This window comes from Leuciscus leuciscus (assembly GCF_965113295.1).
Source record: "Leuciscus leuciscus genome assembly, chromosome: 8".
NCBI lineage: Eukaryota > Metazoa > Chordata > Actinopteri > Cypriniformes > Leuciscidae > Leuciscus > Leuciscus leuciscus.
Window position 1 is genome coordinate 10897465 of NC_138732.1, and position 21171 is coordinate 10918635.

The following is a 21171-nucleotide window of genomic DNA, read 5'->3' on the forward strand; positions in this document are numbered from 1 at the left end:
TGATTAGTGCCTCAAAGTTCGGTGTCCTTCCTTTACTTTCCTTTAGTCCATTTTTATTTTATTTTTTAGCTTATTTGCTCCCATCTGCATATTCTCTGACCTCTGAAAGGTATTGAACTAGAAGATTTGTGTCAGCCTTAGTGGCTTTTGCCAAAGGATTACCACGTGTACTTAACCAAATCCCAAAAGCACTTAAACCACCAGTTACTTGCTGAATTCTCCAGAGCAAGAGATGCATTTCCAGATGGTGTTTGTCATTAGTGAAGCAGGTGCCTGAACTGATTCTTTACAATCTTTACACCTCAACCACCTACTGAAATGCATTGTACATCACGACAAAATGGTTTAAAAACATTGCAATGTAAAATGAGGAAACTTAGCCTGTGTTCACTCTTGAATCATTTATTGTTCTGTTGAAAATGTGTTGCTCATATGACTCAGAGTCAGCGGCATTAAAGGAATACAGAAGGGTTAAAAAGAGTCTGCATTCTTCCCCAAAACTCAACACAACAATCTAACCGTCATCTCTCAGATCCAGTATACAGACTGAAATACCCTTGATAACAGTTAAAAAGGCATCATAAGGCCATGGTGGAAATGACAAAAGATTAAAAAAACCTTGCATGTGTCTCTGCATAAGCGGCTTTACATCTTACACTGACCGACCGCTGGTCCTCAGACCTCAAAAGCCAGACAAAAGACGTGAATGACCTCTGATCTGAACCAAAAGGATAGCTGGAATGTGCTCTTGTACAGTCAGGTAAGTTAAACTAAAATTTCACACTCATTCTCTCACATAGACGAATACAATCAAACTTATATCGAGGAGGAGATAACTGCACTCTGGTTGTTTATTTTAACCAATGTCCAGTTTTTAAAAAAAACAACAACTAAAAAACATAAAATAACTAAATTTAAAAATCAATGTCCCCATCCATATGATGGTGCATCCAGCATGTACTTGCACTGGCCTCTTCTGGCTGAATAAATAAACTCTCTTGTGATTGGCTGACCATGTGTCAAGAGAGTATCTCCCTTGATTGGTGGACACGCTGACACTAAGTTACAGTTTGCATACGATATCTTCATTACTTAATCTAAATGACCTTTCGATTAAAATGTTGTGCTCTAGTAACTTGTGTCTTTACAGATACATTCGCTCCTACTTGCCGAGTGTGCTATCTGTCACGAGTCTCTTTGGCGGACAATTTCATCTGGCTGATGCAGCCATATAAATCTGACAAACACCTTCCCACCTAAAACAAACAATCATACATCATATATGCCTGCATTTTAATATTATCTTCTTTATCAAACGTTATACTTATAATATACATCTGTACCTGTATAAAATAATAAAACAAAAAAAAGAACTAAGAAATAAATTAAAGGAATAGTTCACCCAAATATTACAATTCTGTGATAAGCACACATGCACGTTTCAAATATGTCATGTCAACAACACTAAATATAATTCTTGCGTTTTGTGCTCGAAGTTTGAATATGCGTATGCGAAAATTCAATTTGAGAGTTGTGACTGATGGCAGAATTTGCAGTTAATAATGACTTAAGATAGCTTTTGTGAGGAACAGATTTAAATGTATTACTAGGGATGCACCGATATGAAAACTGGCCGATACCGATGATTCTTTATATTTGAGAGCCGATAACCGATATATTGGCCGATCAATCTATCGGCCAAACTCCAAATTTGTATATAATTTTGGAGAGCCTGATTACAAAAACAAAAGTCTCACCATTAAAATCCATTTCCCAAGCACACAATTATTATGTTCTCATTATAATTTTATGTAGCCTATATGACAGACTTGCACTACTGTATGTTGCACTAAACTGTATTTTCCTTTTTTGAAGTGATTCCAATCATATTTCAAGCAATTCAAAACCATCTTGGCGAACAGTGTGCATCTGAATGTCTGTTCATCTGTGTCTCAGCTGAAGAAGAAAAAAATCCATTATTTATAGGCTTTAATATATCTGCCAAATTTTATTATCGGGCAGATAACGATAACATTAACAATGAACGCATATATATATATATATATATATGATATATCGTGCATCCCTACTTATTACTTTAGAACTCGTATGGACCACATTTATGGTGCTCTTTTTGTATTTGCTGACACTGGACACTTTTGTCTGGAAAAGAGCATTTGTTAAAATATCTTCTTTTGTGTTCCACAGAAAATAGAGGTTGAGGTTGTTAAAGGATGACAGAATTGTAATTTTTAGGTGAACTGTCCCTTCAAAGGTTTGAAACTGGAATATGCAAGATTGAACAGTGATTCATGTCCTAAATGTTTCAAATGCTTATTGGCTGACTGCTGAGAGGTTTGTGGTTTCTGTTGACGTCATTCTGGGTGAGACAGCAGTGTGTCTCACATGGTCCCGCCTACTAAGGCTGAATGTCCACTGATCATCTGACAGTCTTGTGTACAAATCGATAGGTAATACATTGAAGTACCAAATGATTCTTTAAATAACTATGAAAGTCTGTGTTATTTGTGTACCATATTGATATTCAAAAAATCAAATGCTGTAAGACTTGTCTTCACTGGTCCACGTTCTCAGTGTATGTCCTCCACAGTGACTGATGAAGTTTGACTGGGAAACACTTACGATTTGTGTTTGTAGTCCTTTATATGCTTTTTTGCATGTGTGGTTGAGCAGCTTTACACATATCTGATCGAGGCTCAGAGGGCAAAAACCGCAGAGTGAATCCTGATTTTTTCTTGTCAGTAGTTCATACTGAAATCTCATAGGTTGTTCCTCCAACACCAGTCACTTTCTTCACCCCTCCTGCAGGTTTGTGTGAGTGGACGTGATGATTGGCCACGTTTTGTTTAAAAGTCGAGCTGAATGGTTGGTGGGAGGGGAAAAAAGAGAGAAATGTAAAACAAAATTAGATAGGATACATGTGGAAAAGATTATAATAAAGCCAAAAACACTTTAGATGCACTGAAAGTGTTGTAGGAATATATGTATTAAATGTAACAGAGACAAAGCAAGCAAGACACATTCACAAACAAGGTTTCAAGTCAACATTAAATTACAAGACAGTTTTTACCATAATAGCTTAATGGTGACGTTGAAGTCAAGTGAACATGGTGTAGTTCATTTACAGTCTGCGTTTAGCTTTTTACTTCTGCCGATTGTATTTAGGCTTAAAAATTCATAAAAGTTGTGTTCATTTGTGAAGATTATCATGATGAACACAATGTGTTCATCATGAAACTTTTGTTGTACACAGCTTATTTCTGCAATAATCCAAAACCCAATGAAAAATTCCTATTGTGTTTTTGGCAAGGGAACCAGGGTGACACTAACTTCAGTGCTGCCTACAAAAATACATAATCTCTGCAGAACTCTATATTATAATATTCAGAAATTGCTGCATTAAGTATTTTAGAAAAGCTATTTGAACTACAACAGCAGTCTAATCCGCGTCAGGCGAAAAGGAAGTTGTTTCAGAGGTAGAAATGTTAAATATTACGGTTTTCCAATATGTTGACTTTTAAGACATAAAAAAATTTGCAAAATAAGACGAACCTTAGCACAGAGACATAGTCATCCTTATGGCCACAAGGCAGGAGGAGGGAGAGCAGAAGAGAGCAGACGAACGTAAAGAAAGACAACAGAGAAGGAAAAAGGACAGAGAAAGATAGAGGGTGCGTACAGAAATTCGAGGGACAGTAGTAGAGTGGCCATGGGTTGCAGGAAGAAAGAGACAGTGTTACTGAACAAAGAGAAGAAGAGAGACCAAACCAAATGAATACAATCACGAACACTGGACCTCAATGTTCTACTTGACCATCACACACACAGGCGTGCAGGTTTTTTTGGGGGGGCGGGGAAAGAGAGAGACGGCTAATATCTGCAGGCATTACTCACTTCGGCATCGGAGTCCCGCCCCCTGATGTAGAGGGGCGGTGCTGTAATTCGGCGCCACCTCCGTAGGACAGTGATTTGCCCAGAGGTGTATGGCCAGGGGCAGGGCCAGGAGGAGGGGAGCCCAATGAGCGAGCGCGAGGAGAAAGGGGTGGAGCTCGAGAAGGGGGTGAGCTTGTTGGGCGCAGGAAAGCTCTGTTGGGGGAGGGTCTTAGGGGGGCAGGACAGGCCTGGAGAGAGCCCTCCCTTTGCTGAGCAGACAGGAAAGGGGACGTGTACCCCAAAATAGGCGGGGGCCCCGGTACTGTGCTAAGAGAGTTCGGAGGGTGCGGTCTGGGCGGGGACAGCTCATGAGCAGCAGACTCAAACTCTGGACTTTCGGAGGGCGTCAGCAGGCTTTCGTATGACAAGCTGCCGTTGCGCGTCTGATTGGCTAAACTCTTGTAGCTAGTGGAGGTCGTACCCTCAGAGATGAGGGGCCCAAGGGCATTGTGGGCCGTTTGGGCAGAGCGAAGGCTTGAGGAGCAAGAGGCTGCTGCTGATTGGAGGAGGGTGTCTGTAAAAGAAGGGTAAGATCGCCCGCCAAACGCAGAAGCCCCACCCAGCCCCCCCGAGCCTGCTCTACCCCCCTCCCCTCCCCCACGGCACCCTGCACCCCCTCGGCTTGACAAACTGGGGTCTGAGAGGTAGCTGGGCTGCCCAGTGGTGACGGGGACAGAGGGAGACTCGGTCATACTGTTCCCTCGACTCATCTGAGAGGAAATAGAAAGACAGAAAGTGTACACCAAACGTTCCTGACAGCTGAAGCATCAACGAAGAGATGAAGGATGACACACAACTGAAAGTTTGAGCAAACCACACTGTATAAAAGGGACGTACGGAGCCCCTAAGGGGACATTGGAGGTTGTAGGAAAAATTATATTTAAATGCTTTTGCATTTGCTTGGAAAACGTTTGCATTCTTGTGCAAAGTTTTGCGTTTGACCACATTGACAAGCATAGAAAAACTATATGTCAGAGCTTTTGAGAACAAACTGTTAATCTCTAAATAAATCCTGTATCTGACATTATTTTACTTAATTAAACAGACTGGGGCAAAATGCAGTCACTGCAAGTTTAAAATACTCAAAATAGCACATTATAAAATGCAAAAGTTTGCGAGCGGACGCAAAGTGTCTCAGCAAAATCCAAAGGTGAGCGAACGCAGAAGTGCTGAAACGGTTTTTCTTCCCATCACCATGTCCCCTTGGGGGCTCCGTAGGAACGTATGGAGGCACAAGAATTATGTTTAAAACAATCAAGGAGGATTTGACACTAGATTCATGCCATTTTTTTACAGAATGGATGAAGGAAAGGAGTCAAGTTATGCTTCAGAATGAGGAAAACGGCAACAGGAAAGAGTCCAGCTTGAATAAAACGCAACAACTGCAGAGTCAAAATGACAAAACACAAGAGCAAGGTGCAAAACACACCATAACAACAGACGACTCACATCTAAACTTACTCGCTCACTGACTGCCAGTGATTTCAGATAATCAAGAAAAATAATAAAAGAAAGGATTAACAAAAAAGGGGGGAAAATGCAATGCAAAGTGCATCATGGTTGTCTTAAACTAAAAAATATATTTGACAGTTTCTGTACCTGAACTTATGTGTACTCCACTTAGACTTACCTTGCTGGAATGTGTGGAGGCCATTTGTTTTTTTCCTGGGCTGCTGTAGGCCGGCCTATATTTATACAATGAAGGTGTGGGTGGAGTCTCGTTCAGCAAACTGCACTCTGATTGAAAGAAAAGAGAGTTATAAAAATATATTACTTTTTATCTTTTTACTTTTTATTACATTTTATCTTTACTTGACCTCATTGGAAAAAGTAATATTACTGATAATACTGATTACATGATTTGACATCTATGATGCATGTGCACAAACCTTCATTTTGTGTGTGAGGCAGCCCAGGGTATCTGTGCTCTGGTTTGGGTGGTGGAGGTGGATCAGCATCAGTGGACTGACTCTCCATTATCTCCAGACTACTTTTAGACTGAAGTACACACACACACACACACACACACACACACACACACACAGAGCAACTCTTATCAAATATAGCCTGTTCGTCTAAAGGGTTTTTATGAACCTACTCTTAACAGAGATCTTTAGCATTGTACGTCAATTACTTTCAAAAGCAAGTTGATAATTTCAGCTGTAGAGATAGCTGAAACGAAAAGACTAGAGCATGACAAATATTAAATAGTGTCAAGTTTGGAGGTAAGAATGGAAAAGGGTGACTGATATTGTTTTGTTTTTTTTATATATATTATTTTTGTGTGTAAATGTTAGAAAAGCAGAACCAATATTTGATATTTTTGTATTCATGATTTTTTTTTTTGCACAGCAGTATCCAAATAATTACGAGGCTACAACAATTACATATCAAATTCATTGTGAATATTTTAATTATTATAATGCATTGAATAAGAAATTTAATGACCACTTATTGGTGGTCCAACAATAATAAAAACAAATAATTTAATATAAAAGTCCAAATATGGCTAAAAAACACTGCTCAAATTATTATCAATCAATGTCTAATTATGTTTCGCTTTATGTTTTGAACCTACAACCTTTCTGTTACCAGCTGAAATCTCTAAGTTGATCTATTATAGTTTATCTATTATATTATATTAATTACATTATCTTTATTTATTTACTGAATCAATTTACACTGCGCAAAAACAAAAAACTACCATTACAGACCTACTCCATTTGGAAAGCACTGCGGCTGCAAACCATGAATGTTAGCATGATGAAAAAAGGTATGATAAGATGTTTGTACCTGCTGGATGCCATTATCCAGGACTTTAGCAGCTAGCTGGGCTTCAGATAGAGGTGGCCGCAAGAATGGTGGCTGGACCTGAACAGAACGAGGCTTTCGTAAGCGACCAAGATACCTGCACAAAAAAACATTGACATACAATTAGAACTTAATTTTCAACAAAATCTGCAAAACACATTTTTATTTGTAAGGAAATAAGATTTTCTAACCTGGGAGCCTGCGAACTACACAGCACGTGTGCAATGTTTTTTAAACATCCGTGTGTGAAGGGGTTAACGCCGCCTCTGAACTTCCCGGTCACCTGAGGGTGAAGAGAGGAAAATTTAAACACGCCCTAGGAAATCAGGCAGAAAAATAACATCATTCTGTTCGACTAAACACACACAATGTGGACAAAAGACACACCCGAACACACACACAGACACACCTGTTCATTGGTCGTTCTCCCTCTGGCTACAAGAACAACATGGAACCCAGTGAGTCCCGCAACCGGGACAAAAAACAGACCAGCTACACACATCACTGCCATACTGAGTAGCGTGTTAAGGATACCAACAGAACAGAACAGGTTGATGTGTATTTATGTGCATATGCGTATCTGAGTGCATTATGTGTAAAGGATACGTGACTCCAGCGTGGACCTGGTCCAGTTGTTTAGTGTGATGGAGGATGTATAGCAGACTGAAGCCAAACACATTCATAATGTGAATGGTGAGCGAGAACAGGAACAGAAAGAAATAACGATAGTTCCGCCTCCCAATGCAGTTGTTCACCCATGGGCAATGATGGTCAAACTCCTAAACACATGCATACACACATTTAGACAATAAAAAAAATCAAAGTCAAGAGTCAAGACTATAACCGAAACACTGAAGACTTTTTTTAGTGTGAAACTACGGTGAATATGTGAGTACCTCCACACAGTTGTCACACACGGAGCAGTGTGAACAGCGCGGTGGTCTGTAAAAGCGGCACGTGGAGCACCACTTCATCCGCACCTGAATGCCCCTCACCTCCACCGTCTTATAAAGCGGAGCCCGGAAATCATCCTCTTTATCCTCATCTTCCTCAGCTGTAAGACATGTGCGCACACGTCACAGGTCAAACACAATAAATACTGTCCAAGTCATACTTTCTCACCAAAAGAAAAATTAAAGGAAATTGTAATTCACAATGAAAACATTTTGCTTATTACACATGAAATATTATATATATATATATATATATACACAGTACAGGCCAAAAGTTTGGAAACATTACTATTTTTAATGTTTTTGAAAGAAGATTCTTCTGCTCATCAAGCCTGCATTTATTTGATCAAAAATACAGATTTTTTTTTTTTTAAATTGGGATATTATTACAATTTAAAATAATTGGTTTTCAATTTATTATACTTTAAATTATCATTTATTTCTGTGATGCAAAGCTGAATTTTCAGCATCATTACTCCAGTCTTCAGTGTCACATGTGACATCTAGTCTATCACATGATCCTTTAGAAATCATTCTAATATTTTTTTAGATTTATTATGAGTGTTGGAAACAGTTCTGCTGCCAAATATATTTGATGAATAAAAGGTTAAAAAGAACTGCATTTATTCAAAATAAAAAAATATTTTCTAATAATATAAATCTTCTTTACTATCACTTTTTATCAATTTAACACATCCTTGCTGAATAAAAGTATTGATTTATTTCAAAAAAAGAAAGAAAAACAATTACTGACCCAAAAAAAACAACCAGTAAGTGTATATTGTTGTTACAAAAGATCTCCATTTTTAAAACATTTGCTTATTTTTTTTTACTTTTTTTTTTTACTTTTTATTCATCAAAGTATCCTAAAAAAAGTATCACAGGTTATGAAAAAATATGAAGCAGCAGAACTGTTTCCAACTTTGATAATGAATCATCATATTAGAATGATTTCTAAAGGATCCTGTGATAGACTGGATGTCACATGTGACACTGAAGACTGGAGTAATGATCCTGAAAATTCAGCTTTGCATCACAGAAATAAATGATAATTTAAAGTATAATAAATTGAAAACCAATTATTTTAAATTGTAATAATATATCACAATATTACTTTTTTTCCCCTGTATTTTTGATTAAAAATGCAGGCTTGGTGAGCAGAAGAAACTTCTTTCAAAAACATTAAAAAATAGTAATGTTTCCAAACTTTTGGTCTGTACTATATATATATATATATATATATATATATATATATACATACACACTACCGTTCAAAAGTTTGGGGTCAGTAAGATTTTTTAATGTTTTTAAAAGAAGTATCTTCTGCTCACCAAGGGTGCATGTATTTGATAAAACAAAAACAATAAAAAAAACAGTAATATTGTGAAATATTATGACAATTTAAAATGACTGTTTTCTATTTTAATATATTTTAAACTGTAATTTATTCCTGTGATCAAAGCTGTATTTTCAGCATCATTACTCCAGTCTTCAGTGTCACATGTGACATCCAGTCTATCACATGATCCTTCAGAAATCATTCTAATATGATGATTTGATGCTCAAGAAACGTTCATTATTATTATCAATGTTGAAAACAGATGTGTACAATTTTTTTTCAAAATTCTTTGATGAATAGAAAGTTCAAAAGAACAGCATTTATTTAAAATAGAATATTTTCTAACATTATAAATGTCTTTACTGTAACTTTACTGTAAAAATGCTGTTCTTTTGAACTTTCTATTCATCATAGCATCATGAAATAAAAATGTAAAGAACTGTTTTCAACATTGATAATAATCATAAATGTTTCTTGAGCATCAAATCATCATATTAGAATGATTTCTGAAGGATCATGTGACACTGAAGACTGGAGTAATGATGCTGAAAATTCAGCTTTGATCACAGGAATAAATTACAGTTTAAAATATATTAAAATAGAAAACAGTCATTTTAAATTGTCATAATATTTCACAATATTACTGTTTTTCTTTCTTGTTTTTTATCAAATAAATGCAGCCTTGGTGAGCAGAAGATACTTCTTTTAAAAGCATAAAAAAATCTTACTGACCCCAAACTTTTGAACGGTAGTGTAGTGTATATATATAAAATGTGTACAGTAAAGTGCACTAGTGTTAAAAGTAGGGATGCACGATATATATCGGTTAACGGCTTTCAAATATGAAGAATTATCGGTTATCGGTGTCGATATTTTCATATCGGTTTGCAGCCTAGTTAAAAGCTTGGGGTTAACATTTAAGATTTTGTTAAATGTTTTTGAAAGAAGTCTCACCAAGGCTGCATTTATTTAATAAAAAATACAGTAAAAACAGTAAATATTGTAAAATATTTTGGGGTAGCCCCAACCCCTTTAATCATGAAAGTGCCCTTTCAGTCGTATTGAGGTGCCCCTTATATCCAGAGCCACCCACCTTCACACAACTAAGCAGGATTTACTCACATTTTCTCAATGTAAATGACACAAAAATAAACTGAAGTGCGTACCTCTAGGAAAGATGCCGGGGTCCATGAATGTGGCCATACAGAAATTGGCCAGTGTGAAGAGGAAGACCACAGCATTATAGAGCAGAATGGTGGAGGAGATCCGCTCTGACAGCCACGGACACCTGCACAGAGATTTCTCTCATTACACGTACAGTAATACTGAGACACTGACTTTCTGAATTAATGATGCATTTAGGTTCTACTCACGTGAAACAGAGAAACAGTGTAGTGGCCCCCACAAGGAAAGCGGTTGCTGCGGACACAGGCACATAGCGACTGGGGCGGAATGGGCGAGATGGGGAGGGGTCTCCAAGAGCCCCGCCCACACTGAGAGCCACAGGCATTTGGAGGAGTAAAAAAAAAACTGGGGAATAGGGGAAGCTGTCAGAGAGAGAAGAAAGCCTGTCTCTCACCTGAGTGAGGATGGTGTGTAGCTATGGCCATAATAACTTTAATGAAACTGATATAAACAGAATTATGTTCTCACAAATCAAGGTGCATTTCTGTCCTTAAATCAAAATTTAACGTAAAATAGTGCAGATGTTTTTTTGTATACGTCTGTGCTGATACATAAAAAATAGACTCAATTCATATACACATAATTTGCGATACTACGACTTTACTATAATACAAAAATAGCTCTAGTTTAATCAAAAATAAGTTCATATGGCTTGAATGTAACAAGATTTGGTCATTAAAAGGAAAATCAAGTGACAGCAAAGCTCTTTTAGTGCAAATCTCTGGTAAGCCCCATGTTACACCAAAAAGAGCTCAAAGGAAGCAGCAATTTGAGCACAGCCATTCATACAGTATATCGCTCAGAGACCAATCTCATATTTCTTAAAGCATCACAGCAGATGAGCCCATGTGAGTATGATGTCAGAAAAAGTTTTGGTGGGAGGTATACAATGAAACAAAAAAAAAGTATGAGGGAAAAAATAAACTACAAGACAAAAAAAAAAAAGAAGAAAGACTTTCTTTCTACAATCTCAATGGGAGTCTGGATTCCCCCTGGAGCAGTCCGTCTAAGAAAAGATTGTAATTACTAGAACAAAATATAAAACAGAGCTCTTGATGTCTTGTGCCCTAAATGAGAGCTCATTCTCCACTCTTCTGGGGTGAACTATTCTCACACTTCGATAAAAGACAAACTGGCCGAAAAGCGAGCAGAAAAACAGGTCTGGAAAAACTGTTTCCCAGGTCTCAATCACACGAATCTTGCAAGTTTAGAAATCCACATGATAACGTGGCAGAGTTGTTTTTCAGAGGTTCATATGAAAAAAAGCAACGCCCGCAACTGAGTGCGTGTCCACCACAGCAATTGCACGCAATCCGTATATGTCCAGGGTTGAAAACTCCAAGTCTTGGTGGCACATGAGTGTGCAAAACCATTTTACCCCTGCATAGTGTCCCATGAGGCCTTTCTTTCCTCACATGGATGACACTGATGAGTCTAGAATGCTGCCCTGCTCCTTTCTGATTCCTTAACAGGCCTGAGCGGTATCTATAAGAAGAGGAGATAATAAAACACGTAAGATGTGAACTCATGACCTGATCTTACAGATTATTGACAGTCTCCATACCGGTTCCATTTCATTTACAAGTAGCCCGTATCAAACGAATGATCACATGAACAAAACGAAACATAAAGCAATGAATTGTGAAACCTACATGTGCACACACACATCATGTTGAAACCTGATCATGCTTTTGCTGCTCTGTGTCACAACTTCTGACTCACCAGGAAAGGGTGTGCCTCTTTTTTCCTGTATTCTGCACCAGGTTTTATTGTATACAATTCCCCCCCAAACCCATCCCCCTGTTACAATCCCCTTTTTCTCCTTGGCTTTGCTGTCCCACTGACCACGCAGTGCCCTTGAGCCTTGCAAACACAAGCCTTATTACACGACTCATAATCTTCTTTTCTTGCAGCTACTTCTGCTGTCTTCATTCACAGTAACACCTGAAAACTGATTCGGTTCATATGGGAATTATATCTTGATTTGATTAATTAATAAACATGTTAAATCATATCAGACCATCAACTTTTAATCAATAATTAACTGGATGATGGATGTCAGATGATATCTGACCAGACCACATAATCAATAATAAACTGGAAAATGATGTTAGGATGTCACTGACCTACAACGGTCAGTTTAACAATTAAATAGTCTTGTAAAACTCAGCTACAATGGTTTTTCACCGGCTAGCTGTAATGGTATACAGGTCCAGTTTACTATAGATGCACTTCAAGGAAGAGAAAATTTACATTTAAAATTGTTTTGAGCAGTCCACTTACCTGGACATTTATCGGCTTAATATGTACATAGCATAGCACACATTTGAATATTATAGAACTATAATGCATAAAAACGCTGTCTAGGTAACGTTAGGCAACTCATTCGCGGACGCAGTCATTCACTACAGCAAAAACACAAACCAAACTGGTGAATTGAGTCCCAATATTACTTAAATATCAAAACAAACAATTTCAAACATAAAAGCAAAATTCAGAGGAAAAAAAACCCTACGGTTTTGTCCCGTGTTCGTAAGCTTATCACCCGAGCTAAGAATATAGTCCTCCAAAATACTACCTTACACAGTAAAACAAGTCTTCAAAACACAGAACGAATGCATATTGATTAAGTAGTAGCACATAGAACTTATAAACCAGAGTAAAATACGATAATTTAACTTTTCATATCGTGTTTCGCCTTCTGTTTAACTAGGCCGCAAAGTCAAGCCTGGGACTCCATTTGTTACAGCCTCGACTGAAGGAAAATGAAACGCGGTGCTAATGATCCGATTTCAAAACAGAGCAAAAGCAAATCGCAACTTGAGCCTAAACGCTTTTAAATAAATAACACATCTATTATGAATGCCATCCACTGGTATATACTCACTCTGTGTCGTATATCCCCACTTTACGTACTTTAAATGGATGGCGTTTATTCACACATCCTGTGATTTGGAGATTCGGTTTCTCTTCTGCATCCTGGCCCGGGTAAGCGGTAATATCTGATGGGAGAGGAGCTTCAGCTCTCTCTCTTAATCTCCGTGTCTTTCTACGGCCCGGGAAACGGCTTTTGATCTGTGTATACGCCAGGGGCTGAAAACTCCCCGTCGTTTATCCGATGCAGAGTCTGATAAGCCAAAAATAAAACCCTTAACAAGGCATCATCATCTTCTTCGTCGTCCCCAGCATCATTTCAGGACACCGGCATACGACATCCAGACTGAGATCCGGAATTGATTCGTGTCTACACACAATGTAGCATGTCAAAATAACAATTGCTCACTTTGTTTGCTCAAAGGATGTAATTTCCATTAAGAAAAAATGGCATGTAGAATAACGTAGTCAAACTGGTTTTGGTTTGTTTTATTGTATGTTCAGAAGGACATATACAATTGCAATTGAATCTATTAAAAAATAAAATAACAGCAGCTTTTACAAATGTACAAAATTATTAAAATTAGCCCTTTGAAAACCAAACATTGCGACAAATACTTGTATGCTTCTATTTAAGGTCGATGAAGCGAATGTCCATGATGAGTAGAGTGTGTCGTGGCAGCGGTCTGGGCGCCGGTGAGAGTACCGTCATCACTTGAGCTTGTGTGTCCACCGCTGTCACCACTATAAAGCCACACACCGGACTCTCTAGAATCCCTCTGCTCTGACCCGCACCCACCTCGGTTTCATCCTCCACCGAACTCACACTCAGCACGTGGTGGGTCAAATCCCTGCCGGGGCTGACTGGGACGAGTTTGAGCTGGGTGTCGTCCTGAGACATACCCAGGGGGAGACAGGAGTCTGGGATAGAGGGCGCACCAATCTTGTAAATGCGCACATCTGAAAAGCGCACATCAAAGGCGTGAGGGTAAAAGGAAGTTCCACGGAAACCATAGAAGTATTCCCGGATCTTTTCGTCCCGTGACTCTCGCCGGCAGTCCTTGGAGCGTTCCACCACGCCACCGGATTTTGGAAGAAGGACGACACGTACAAAGTGTGGCAGGTCACGTTTAAGCTCATTGTAGAGGCGCTCCTGGTCCAGGACTAGAACAACATCCACCTGGAAGGCTGAAGCACAGTGGACCAGTGCCTGGTAGCCTGAACCTTTGACCCAGCCACATGTGTTGATTATACAGCCACCCACACTAGCTTTGCGGTTCACTTCGCAGCGCTGGGAAAACACTTCTGCAAGGCTTGAAGTCAGCTACACACAAAGAGAAAAAGAGAGACATTCATTATAACACATTCTTTTAATTTGTCTGGATGATGCATAGTGAAGTCAACATGAAACAGCATTTACAACCTGTTACTTCCGTAATCTGACATACACTACCGTTCAAAATTTTGGGGTCGGTAAGATTTTTTTATGTTTTTGAAAGAAGTCTCTAATGCTCACACAGGCTGAATATTATAACAACTATTAATTAAATATTTATTCCTGTGATGGCATAGCCGGATTTTCAGTATCATCATTACTCCAAGTCTTCAGTGTCACATGATCCTTCAGATATCATTTTAATATGCTGATTTGCTGCTCAAGAAACATTTCTTACTATTATAAATGTTGAAAACAGTAGTGCTGGTTAATATTTTTGTGAAAAAAAATAAAATAATTTGCAAACATGTAAAGTCTAGTTTCAATTTTGATCAATTTAATGCATCCTTGCTAAATAAAAATATGCTAAATATAATATTTTTTTTTTTTTAAACATTACTGACCCCAAACTTTTGAACAGTACTGTATTACAATCAGACAAAAAAATATCACACAAAAATATTAATACAAATATAAAAAAAGAGAGAAAGAAACAGAAACAGTTAAAATATTTCATATTATACATAGCAGTATACAACATTAAATATTTAGTAAGTACTATTCATGAAAAAAAAAGATAAAAAAAGACTTTTAAATTTGGAATAACATGCACTAATGGACCAAGCACCATAAAACAGGAATGTACATTAAACAAGTTAATGGGTTAACTATTTGATTACATGTTTTCTTTAACAGTCCTTCTACTCAAAGCTAAGATGATTATTGTTACTAAACTCTTTGACCCTAGTAATACTGATACTGTTTCTCTGAAATAATTAAAAAAATGAGCACAATGTCACAATGCAACCAGTGAGTACTACTTTTCCCTCAGTTACTGCAACAAAAACTGACTTTGCTGTTTCTGCAGCAACAATTACAGAAGAAGAGTGAGACTTTATAGCTGTGTTTAAGTGAACGATAAATGCACTTCTTCTCGTTAATATTGATTAAACAGTGCCAGGATAGTTTGGGGCCAAGATCAATCTGCTCCAATAATTTATGGCCCAAAGCTCAGTGTATCACTGAAGTATAAAGACAACAATCCCTTAAGTGCAACTTTGCCATTACCTTGTTGTAAAGTTTGATGTTTGTTCCTGGTGTTGTGGAGCCAAAGTGAAAGACAAGCGGAGCCTGCACAGAGAAGCCTTCTTCTACATCAGCAGGACGCTCAATGCACAGCGCTGCCATGGTTCCAGGCACAGAGATCTAAAGACAAGAACAATTAAACATGCATATGGCGTTTCATTTCTTACAATTCTGTAATGTTTAGCAGATCTGCATAATCCTTCAGGCATCCTTTACTCACGCTGCTCTGGCCGACATCCAATTCGACCAACGTAGGTCTTCGTCCCAGTCGCACAGCACAGTTCAACAACACTCGACATAATGTTGTCTTTCCCACATCAGTTGGTCCGACTACCATTACCTATGACAACAAACCCTGTTTAACCACATATATAGTCACACAGTGAGAAAAAAGAAAATCCTGTATAGAAAATAAAAGATACATCTAGGTGCATTGATTATCGTTTTATCATCATCGCATCGCAGCCCTCTGAATCGTAATTGAAATCCAATCAAATTGTGAGGTGCCTAAATATTCCCACTCTTAATATATACGCTACAATTGTAGTGCCTTTGTCGTCTTTGGCTTCTTAGTTGGGGACACTTAATATTCAACATTATTATTGATCTGCCAGAACTGACACCATTATATGAGAACTATATAAATGAACTAAATTAATAACTTTTTTACAACAAAAATAAACCATCCCTGAACTTACTTAAACTGGACTACGCTATTTTCTTCTAGATCTGCTGTGCAGCCAAAACAAACTTGCATTATTTTCCTCTTTTCACTGCAAAGCTGCTTTGAAACAATCTGTATTGTAAAAAGCGCTATATAAATAAAGGTGACTTGACTATTCAAAAGAGGTTATATATATATATATATATATATATATATATATATTTGAACAAGTGTCTTTTCTTTATTTGATCAAAAATACATAAAAACAGAAATATTGTGAAATATTACTACAATTTACAAATGACAAAGTTTTCTGATATGGCAAACCTGAATTTTCAGCATCATTACTCCTGTCATGTTTAGTCACATGATCCTTCAGAAATCATTATTCTAACTGATTTGATGCTCAAGAAACATTTCTTATTACCATCGATGTTGAAAACAGCTGTACTGCTTATTATTTTTGTGGAAACTGATACTTTTTTTCAGGATTTTTTTGATTAACAGACAGTTCAAAGGAAAATCATTCATTTGAAATAGAAATATTTGGTAACATTGACTTTAATGTCATTTTTGATCAATATAATTCTTTTTTGCTGAGTAAAAGTATTAATTTCTTTCAAATAAAACCTTACTGACCCCAAACTTTTGAAATAAATTGCCTGTTAACATACCCGAGGGCCTCTCTCGTTGTCTTTCTCCGCTTGACGTCTCATCTGCTCTAGAGCTGCATGGGTGTTGAGATACAGCATCATGGGTGTATCTTTGGACACATAAGCGACCTTTATTTATGGAAGACAGACATGTTTGAATTGATTCTTTGTTCCTTGTCATTAAAGCCTCTGACATTTTAACTTCTCTCACCTCTGTCTTGCCTGAAAGTGCCACAGTGCAACCATGCCAGGTGAACACAGCGATCTTAGAGCCTGGCCCGAACGTGTACTTCTTGTTTCGGTTTAGCTCGGATCCGAACACCTCTGCCATACCGGAGAACAGCTCGAGTTGGACTCGTTCTCCTGTTTCGACCTCAAAACGCAGTTCTGTCTCTCTCTCCAAGTCGAATCGTGTGCCTGAAGTCCCAGCACCGCCCGACGAGCTCAGGCCCTCCTCGGCTGACTTTTCGGGGGTTTCTGCAGTCATGGCTCAGGCTGTGACAGAGAAAGAACTAGAATGTTTAAAATTTGCGAGCTACTTGTATTCTTAAACATGGTAAGATAACAAATGATTGTGCTATACCTGTTTGAATTCGTCCCCTCTGTGAAATATTTAGGCAAAAAAACGTGTTTTATCTGAATTATGTCACACTGAATTAGCTTGTTACGGTTAGCCCGTTGGGCTTTTGCAAATAATATTTTTAATATATCGTAACGTGTCTACACTATTCCAAACATCCACTGTTCAAACTACACCTCGTTATTTACAAATACTCGCTTATTTCTTCCCTGCAGACCAGATTGTTGTCAAACCAACATACCACACCGATGAAGCCGTACCGTGTCGCGTGTAGATGATGTCATGCGATGGTTGACCAATGACCAACATTCTCTCAGCATGCAGATAACATTGCACAGATTATTTACTGTATTTTGACTGAATTTTAAACTATATGACTGTGTTCCGTAAATTTATTGCCAATGCCAAGTATGCTTCTATACAAGGAATTTCTCTTGGTGCATACCTGTCAACATTTGGATACCAAAATATTTCTGCTTAACTGGTTTGCGCCCAGTGGGATTTTTATTTTATTTTACGGGAGAAATACGGGATGATAGCGGGATAGGAAGGTAAAATACGGGAGGGTTGACAGTATGTCTTGGTGACTATTTTATAGTAAAAAAAAAGGGAAAAAAAAGTGTCTCTGGTGATTTTACCGTGGCTTTTGTATAGAGGATTAAAAGAAAAAAAATGATTGGTTGCTGGTGGTTCGTCACTCTGTTCCGAGGATTTATTAATTAATTTGTGTCAGAATTAAAGTGGTCCTGTGATACCGGTTTTCTCTTACTGTTTACAAGATAGTTTACATCCTTGGTTATTCCAGATTCTACTAAATTTCTAATCTACAATAAAAATAGCGAAATAATCTAAAAAGTCTAAACAAAAAAAGATAGAAAGAAAAACGTAAACACAGAAAGACTGTACGATTTGTTTAATTAATGTAGCCCAATGTCCTAATGTAATGTCACTCTATTTGTTCTAGGCTATTCCTTAATTTAATTTGCATTATTTATAGTCTTAATGTATTTTGTTGATAATAAATATAAATTCTCAATACAAATGTTGGGGGTATGTATAGGCCGCTTTGTCTTTTACTTGTGAAGAAGATATATTTAATGCATTAAAGTGTACATTTTATATATTTAATTAATCACGACTTCCGCTTCTGAGAAACCTGGAAATTGGAAAAAGTGTCCCAATCAACCTGAATGCACCCCTATATTTTGTGGTCTCTTAAAGTAATAAAATGACGTGGCAGCGGTGTAACTCTCTGTTCTCATTATCTCTCATATTTAAACAAATGAATCCTGTATAACCCTTATACCTTATAACATTTTCAATGTTTTTAAGCACCAACTTCAAAAATACCTTGACTGCAAGACTGTCAAGACTTTCCACACCAAAAGGCGGCACTGTCCGTCTAACTTTCACAGCATTATTCAACACCTTTTCTGCAACATACATAACCCGCCAAACTCTTCAGTCTTCACATGTTGCGGGCTTGCAGCAATGGCGACTCGGGCTAAATCAGGTGTGTAAGTTAACACTGAAAACGTGTAAATGTGGTCTTGAAACTAGAACTGATTACTTTAATCTTTTGTGCTGCGCTTCACATTAGCAGGTTATGAGTTTTCGTGTTTGTCAGGTTCCGTATTTTCAGTAGTAGACTAGGAGTCAATGTGGTTGTGTTAGGTCACGCTTAACACAACCACATCAGGCAATATCTCATACAATCCCTCAAATTTAAGATTAACTTGCGAAAGATTATGAATGCATATCTTGTACCCAAGAACTAGCCTTTAGGTTGACTGATTGGTTTGTTCACAACTGATGGGATGCAGATTTAAATGTCCTATAACCTATATTCAGAACCGATTTTTAAATCGCTTTTTTGTGTGTTTTTGACACCATAATAAGTAATAAGATTATAACTATGAATATTATTTAAATGAATATATGTAATGTTTTAATGACAATTAGTATGCAAAGTGGGTTTGTGATCAAAATGGTCACAAATGCATTTTTGTCTTTGTTTAGGCTCAATTTTTTATTTTATATATATATATATCCTTGATTACCAGTTTATCTTGATGTATGCAAACTAAAAACACTGATCCACCTAAATATGCAGGTCGTGGCCGGAAGCGTAAGGCTGATGTAGATTCAGAAGCAGCTGCAGTGGAAGAGAAAAAAGAAAAACTTGATGGAGTAGAGAAAAAAGATGAAGAAACAGGACAAAGGGTCGTCATCGAGCATTGGTGAGAACACATGACTAGTTATTTAAAATGGGTTCATGCTTGTTTACACTGTGTAATAATATTTTGTGTTATTCACAAGTGCTTTGTTTTGCTACTTTGATTTTATAGCCATATTAAAAGAAGATATATATTCAATCAATTGTAGGGTTTTACATATATTGTTTGTGTCCTCTTATTGTTAGAAAAAAGAAACTCCCTCAAAAAGGTAAAATTGCCCCTTAAAAATGACTTGCAGGTGGCAGATATTGCCCTTTAATAATTAAAGTTTTATATATGAGTCATGTTTATATTCTTGCTGTTTTACAGTAAAAGCTGACGAGTCTACGGGCGGAATGCGGAAGGTGTGCGTGAGGCACTTGCAGCTTCGCACCCTGAACTTCACGTGGTGCTCAATCCAGAGAAACCTCGGCGGAACAGCTTTGAGGTCACACTGATGGAGGGAGATAAAGGTAAGACTGCCAACCAGTATCAATGCATGTCTTTTTCTGATGCCATTGAGTAACAAGATTGTACAGCCACGATCTATGGATGTCCAAAGAATTATTTACACATGCTACCTCTGTATTTCTTTCTCCTGAACAGAGATTGTTTTGTGGTCTGGCATTAAGAAGGGTCCTCCACGCAAACTGAAGTTTCCCGATCCTGCTGAAGTGGTGTCTGCCCTGAAAGAAGTGCTGATGAGCAAGTAGAAGTTATAAGGAGACAGGTTAGAAGATGCACTTTTTTTTTTTTTTTGCTATTAACTTTTTAACATATTATAGCTTTGTAAATCGCAATAAAGTGATCTTTTCCTAATTTATTTTCTCCCTCTAGTCAGTCGTCTTTGTTCCTGGACATTGGATGCATAATGATGTTAATGGACTAATGGGAAAATCTCCCCGTCTGTTTTCTGATGATCAGCTCTTTTGTTCTGGACTTGATAATTGACCTTGCCTGGTTTCTTCTGTTAAGCTCTTAAACTCATGTTCTGTTTTGACATGACTAGTTTCTAGATTGCTGTTACCTGTCTCTCTATAGAACTCCATGTTATAGTTTGGTAAATCACTTTTTTTCTTTTTTACTGTTTGAATCCAAATAAATCGTGCTTGATCTCCCTTTAATCTGCACCATCATGTTAATCTTTGTCTGGGAAAGTTACTTTTAAAGTAATGTTACAATATTGCATTATTCCCTAAAAAAGTAACTATTTGCTTTTATTAGTTATTTTTTATGGAAAAAAAAAGCGCATTACATTACTATTAACTAATACTAATAACAGAACTAATAAGTACTAACAAGTTCTTTTGGGGGGAAATGTAAAGGCCCTTTCACACCAAAAGTGAAACGAATAAGCCTCGGACTGAAGGAAATTTCAATCGCAATCTGGAACTAGTTTTAGAAAAATATTGCATTTAAAG

General features: G+C 37.5%; 3 protein-coding genes across 4 annotated transcripts; 1 reads left to right on the forward strand and 2 right to left on the reverse strand.

The window, feature by feature from the left end:
- Positions 1-386: 386 nt before the first annotated feature.
- zdhhc5b (zDHHC palmitoyltransferase 5b) lies at positions 387-13457 on the reverse strand. Of its 2 annotated transcripts, none has more exons than XM_082177357.1 (12): positions 13159-13457; positions 10431-11727; positions 10224-10345; positions 7662-7819; positions 7372-7544; positions 7175-7277; positions 6957-7048; positions 6748-6862; positions 5844-5952; positions 5585-5691; positions 3916-4664; positions 387-2879 (listed from the first exon to the last, which is right to left on the reverse strand). In XM_082177357.1, exons 2-12 carry the CDS (start codon positions 10565-10567, stop codon positions 2768-2770), a joined length of 1977 nt encoding a protein of 658 aa, XP_082033483.1. In that variant the 5' UTR covers positions 10568-11727; positions 13159-13457; the 3' UTR covers positions 387-2767. The 2 variants fall into 2 exon arrangements, with proteins under 2 accessions (XP_082033483.1, XP_082033482.1); XM_082177356.1 differs by having other exon boundaries at positions 13130-13457.
- Positions 13458-13590: 133 nt separating this feature from the next.
- On the reverse strand, positions 13591-17807 carry clp1 (cleavage factor polyribonucleotide kinase subunit 1). The gene is made up of 6 exons (XM_082177358.1): positions 17538-17807; positions 17166-17449; positions 16976-17083; positions 15858-15977; positions 15620-15757; positions 13591-14440 (listed from the first exon to the last, which is right to left on the reverse strand). The coding sequence occupies exons 2-6, from the start codon at positions 17439-17441 to the stop codon at positions 13745-13747; spliced, it is 1338 nt and encodes a 445-aa protein (XP_082033484.1). The 5' UTR covers positions 17442-17449; positions 17538-17807; the 3' UTR covers positions 13591-13744.
- Positions 17808-18942: 1135 nt separating this feature from the next.
- Positions 18943-20874, forward strand: selenoh (selenoprotein H). The gene is made up of 5 exons (XM_082177447.1): positions 18943-19047; positions 19648-19774; positions 20081-20223; positions 20357-20480; positions 20588-20874. Exons 1-4 carry the CDS (start codon positions 19026-19028, stop codon positions 20461-20463), a joined length of 399 nt encoding a protein of 132 aa, XP_082033573.1. The 5' UTR covers positions 18943-19025; the 3' UTR covers positions 20464-20480; positions 20588-20874.
- The last annotated feature ends 297 nt before the right edge of the window (positions 20875-21171 follow it).